At 53.0% G+C, this 5,286-nt stretch overlaps 1 protein-coding gene across 1 annotated transcript; it reads left to right on the top strand.

The window, feature by feature from the left end:
- The first annotated feature begins 1,922 nt into the window (after window positions 1–1,922).
- On the top strand, window positions 1,923–3,787 carry LOC123750398 (putative uncharacterized protein DDB_G0291608). Its single transcript, XM_045732842.2, has 2 exons — window positions 1,923–1,998; window positions 2,580–3,787. The coding sequence occupies exons 1-2, from the start codon at window positions 1,923–1,925 to the stop codon at window positions 3,785–3,787; spliced, it is 1,284 nt and encodes a 427-aa protein (XP_045588798.2).
- The last annotated feature ends 1,499 nt before the right edge of the window (window positions 3,788–5,286 follow it).

Below are 5,286 nucleotides of genomic sequence, written 5' to 3'. Positions count from 1 at the left end.
CCTGGCTAAGGCCTAACAAACGTGATCTGACTTGGCTTTAGCCCCTCTAGGCTCTTGTTCCTTTTTTTTTTTATTTCACCTCGTTCTCTTTGCTATTAAGCCTTCTGCAATTTTCTTGATATCCATTAAAATTCTATGGTTATCTTGAGATGATTTCGGGGCTTTTTTAGTGTCCCCGCGGCCCGGTCCTCGACCAGGCCTCCACCCCCAGGTAGCAGCCCGTGACAGCTGACTAACACCCAGGTACCTATTTTACTGCTAGGTAACAGGGGCATAGGGTGAAAGAAACTCTGCCCATTGTTTCTCGCCGGCTCCTGGGATCGAACCCAGGACCACAGGATCACAAGTCCCGCGTGCTGTCCGTTCGGTCCCGGTCGGCCGTCGGCCGGTCTTCTGGTATAATTCCTTACCTTTTCGCCTTTCACCTCATATTCTTAGCGTATATATTGACTTTCTCTGCAATTCTTTCTCCCCAGAGAGTCTGAAACCTTCCCACAAAACATCAATTGCTACTGCGACCCCTAGAGTCGCACAGAGGACAATGCGACCCAATCGTGTAGAAATTATGGCTACCCTCCTAAACGGTCATGCTTTTGGAAAGAGCGACATTTTGAAATTCCTCAAGGACGGGGCGGCATCACACTCTTCTTTACAAGTCCGGAGGACCTAGAACAATTTCTGGGCTACGATATCCCACTTTCCAAGCAGCACCACCTCTGTCTCAACTACTCACGTCAGTTCCTAGCCAAAAGATCAGTTGTTATCGTCAGGACCAGCCCATGATAACTGACCGCACAGAAAGTGAGATCAGTACGAATATCGAGTCCGAAAACCTAATCATGGATTTTCGGACTCGAAAACCCATGTTGCCATTGTGTTCTGTAGTGAGGATAAAGCAACAACGAAGATAATTTTCACCTCAGCAGCTATGGCCACTCAGGCTGCCACTCAAGACTTCTACTGCTTCAGTATCAAGATACCGCCCCACCATATGAAAAAGGAACGATATCACGAGCTCCGACAGTGCTTCAAGTGCTTTGAGCTCTCCCACACCATCAACAAGTGTCAGCACCTCGTCCAGAAGTGCAGCCTCTGCGCTCTGGACCATCATTACTCCATCTGTAAATCAACAACCCATCGCTGCCTGCTTGGTAACGGCAATCATCCTGCAATTTCACAGCGCTGCCCCCGCGAACAGGAAAAAATCATGGCTCAGGTTGGAGCCAAGAAAGCCAGCCCTATTAACCCTGCCAACAGAGCCCCAGATGCTATACACAACACATCAGCTCCCAACAACCAATCAGAAGACTTCCCAGTCTTACCAAATAGTGGTTCCTCGCACCAGTCGACCCACTCTTAACCTTTACAATGGGGACCCAAGGCCCAACCAGCACCCTCGCCGCCCCTTGCATCATGTGCCGGCATTATCCCTGGTCTTATGCGACTAGCAGAGAGGCTTGCTGGACCAGACAACCTCCGATTCGTTAGGGGAACTGAATGTGCTGTACCTAGCTAATGGCCGGGCCCAGTCACAGCCCCTGATGCAAGCTTTACTACCTCCCCTACCACACAGGGGACTTCCACAAGTCGACCACCAGGTCCATCTTGACTCAGACTTCAGCTGTGCCAAAGTCCCAGGCTGCACAAACAGCAGCATCCTCCAATCCAGCCGCAAAAGCTACCACCATCACCGTCTCAGCAGAGGCGCTCGCAGACGTGCTCTCTCCGACCACCAACACCACCACCGACGTGACCGAACCAGCTTCTACCACAACTCATCAACTCCAGAGCCAAGCTCAACCTCAGGCTGAGACCATAACCCCCAAAACAGACTACGACACGCCACGGACTCCTCAGTTGAGGAAATCTCAGTAAGAGCTCCATCGCCGCGACACTTGCCCTACTCCGTACAAGATGTCCTCATGGCGGCCACCTCACCCAACTCCAATGACAACTCAGTCGTGACAACTCTCAGCAAGACTCAGATTAAGATAAAACGTAAGACCTAGAGGCCTTCATTAACTCACCAGCTCTATGGTTGGTACAGCTCGCCCTCCGAGACAGCCCTCCCCCTCCCCACCCAAAAAAAAATAATCCATCCGCAGATCTCCAGTGTCAGCTTTTGCTACTGGTAATGGCTCCAAATAGCTACCAATTACGGGCTATTCATGCCCGTGCCACCTCTTGGGTGGCTTGATCTTCATATCAATTCTGTCATTATTTACACGACTTAATAATGGTTCAAGACGAACCGAAACGTCGTCACTGCCTTTATTTCCAGCTGTGTGGGTTGAGTGCCTCACTCTCCGCCCAGTTACTGTCACTTACTGTGTGCAGACAATATACGTACCATGAATCACATGACTGGTGACTTGAATTTCCACCAACCATTGTCTGCTGAGTAAGTGAGAGAGTAAACTTTACATTTACGCTCATATGAGCCTCGAACTCTTTTCTTTAGGGTTTCCGGGGAATTCTTTCCTGCAACAGTGATGGTCTGCAGAACAACAACTGGCTCTTAGGGCGATACAGCGACTCTTACTCTTACTCTTAGATCCACACGAAGGTTCACCGGACAGGAAACTTCTTACTTAGGAAATCCTATACTGCGATAACCTCTGGCCCTGACCTGCAACACAGCCCTGACCTGCAACACAGCCCTGACCTGCAACACAGCCCTGACCTGCAACACAGCCCTGACCTGCAACACAGCCCTGACCTGCAACACAGCCCTGACCTGCAACACAGCCCTGACCTGCAACACAGCCCTGACCTGCAACACAGCCCTGACCTGCAACACAGCCCTGACCTGCAACACAGCCCTGACCTGCAACGCAGCCCTGACCTGCAACGCAGCCCTGACCTGCAACACAGCCCTGACCTGCAACACAGCCCTGATCTGCAACACAGCCCTGACCTGCAACACAGCCCTGACCTGCAACACAGCCCTGACCTGCAACGCAGCCCTGACCTGCAACGCAGCCCTGACCTGCAACACAGCCCTGACCTGCAACGCAGCCCTGACCTGCAACGCAGCCCTGACCTGCAACACAGCCCTGACCTGCAACGCAGCCCTGACCTGCAACGCAGCCCTGACCTGCAACACAGCCCTGACCTGCAACGCAGCCCTGACCTGCAACGCAGCCCTGACCTGCAACACAGCCCTGACCTGCAACACAGCCCTGACCTGCAACACAGCCCTGACCTGCAACACAGCCCTGACCTGCAACACAGCCCTGACCTGCAACACAGCCCTGACCTGCAACACAGCCCTGACCTGCAACACAGCCCTGACCTGCAACACAGCCCTGACCTGCAACACAGCCCTGACCTGCAACACAGCCCTGACCTGCAACACAGCCCTGACCTGCAACGCAGCCCTGACCTGCAACACAGCCCTGACCTGCAACGCAGCCCTGACCTGCAACACAGCCCTGACCTGCAACACAGCCCTGACCTGCAACACAGCCCTGACCTGCAACACAGCCCTGACCTGCAACACAGCCCTGACCTGCAACACAGCCCTGACCTGCAACACAGCCCTGACCTGCAACGCAGCCCTGACCTGCAACGCAGCCCTGACCTGCAACACAGCCCTGACCTGCAACACAGCCCTGACCTGCAACACAGCCCTGACCTGCAACGCAGCCCTGACCTGCAACACAGCCCTGACCTGCAACACAGCCCTGACCTGCAACGCAGCCCTGACCTGCAACACAGCCCTGACCTCCAGCCTAATAACGTGGTCGTCACGTGGCCGTCACGTCACGTCAGTTCGAAGGAATAGTTCAGAATGAATGGATTGTATATATAACGGGGCGCACGTCAGCTAACCCGGGTCTCCCCTTCAATTGTGATTACCTGCCCGTGAACCATTCACATCTGGGGGTGTAGAATCAGTGGATTCTAGCATGGTTGGAACAGCAGGTGTATTCGTAGGCCAGACTGATAAGTAGCTGTTAGGTTGGTTCATTTATAGGTACACTCCCATACTCATGCTGTGGGTGGGTGGGTGGGTGGTAGTGCACCCCCCATACTTCACATCCTATAGGCGATAGTGGACCCATTACTCATCCTGTGGGCGATAGTGGACCCAATACTCATCCTGTGGGCGATAGTGAACCTAATATTCATCCTGTGGGCAATAGAGGACCCACTACTCATCCTGTGGGCGATAGTGGACCCAATACTCATCCTGTGGGCGATAGTGAATTCAATACTCATCCTGTGGGCGATAGTGGACCCAATACTCATCCTGTGGGCGATAGTGAACCCAATACTCATCCTGTGGGCGATAGTGAACCCATTACTCATCCTGTGGGCGATAGTGGACCCAATACTCATCCTGTGGGCGATAGTGGACCCAATACTCATCCTGTGGGCGATAGTGGACCCAATACTCATCCTGTGGGCGATAGTGGACCCAATACTCATCCTGTGGGCGATAGTGGACCCAATACTCATCCTGTGGGCGATAGTGGACCCAATACTCATCCTGTGGGCGATAGTGGACCCAATACTCATCCTGTGGGCGATAGTGAACCCAATACTCATCCTATGGGCAATAGTGGACCCACTACTCATCCTGTGGGCGATAGTGGACCCAATACTCATCGTGTGGGCGATAGTGAACCCAATACTCATCCTGTGGGCGATAGTGAACCCATTACTCATCCTGTGGGCGATAGTGGACCCAATACTCATCCTGTGGGCAATAGTGGACCCATTACTCATCCTGTGGGCGATAGTGGACCCAATACTTATCCTGTGGGCGATAGTGGACCCAATACTCATCCTGTGGGCGATAGTGGACATAATACTCATCCTGTGGGCGATAGTGTACCCTATGCTCATCCTGTGGGCGATAGTGGACCCAATACTCATCCTGTGGGCGATAGTGGACCCACTACTCATCCTGTGGACGATAGTGGACCCAATACTCATCCTGTGGGCGATAGTGGACCCAATACTCATCCTGTGGGCGATAGTGGACCCAATACTCACCCTGTGGGCGATAGTGGACCCAATACTCATCCTGTGGGCGATAGTGAATCCAATACTCATCCTGTAGGCGATAGTGGACCCAATACTCATCCTGTGGGCGATAGTGGACCCAATACTCATCCTGTGGGCGATAGTGGACCCACTACTCATCCTGTGGGCGATAGTGGACCCAATACTCATCCTGTGGGCGATAGTGGACCCAATACTCATCCTGTAGGCGATAGTGGACCCACTACTCATCCTGTGGGCGATAGTGGACCCATTACTCATCCTGTGGATGGT

This window comes from Procambarus clarkii, chromosome 1, assembly GCF_040958095.1.
Source record: "Procambarus clarkii isolate CNS0578487 chromosome 1, FALCON_Pclarkii_2.0, whole genome shotgun sequence".
Lineage (NCBI taxonomy): Eukaryota > Metazoa > Arthropoda > Malacostraca > Decapoda > Cambaridae > Procambarus > Procambarus clarkii.
This window is presented reverse-complemented; position numbering and strand designations above follow the sequence as displayed.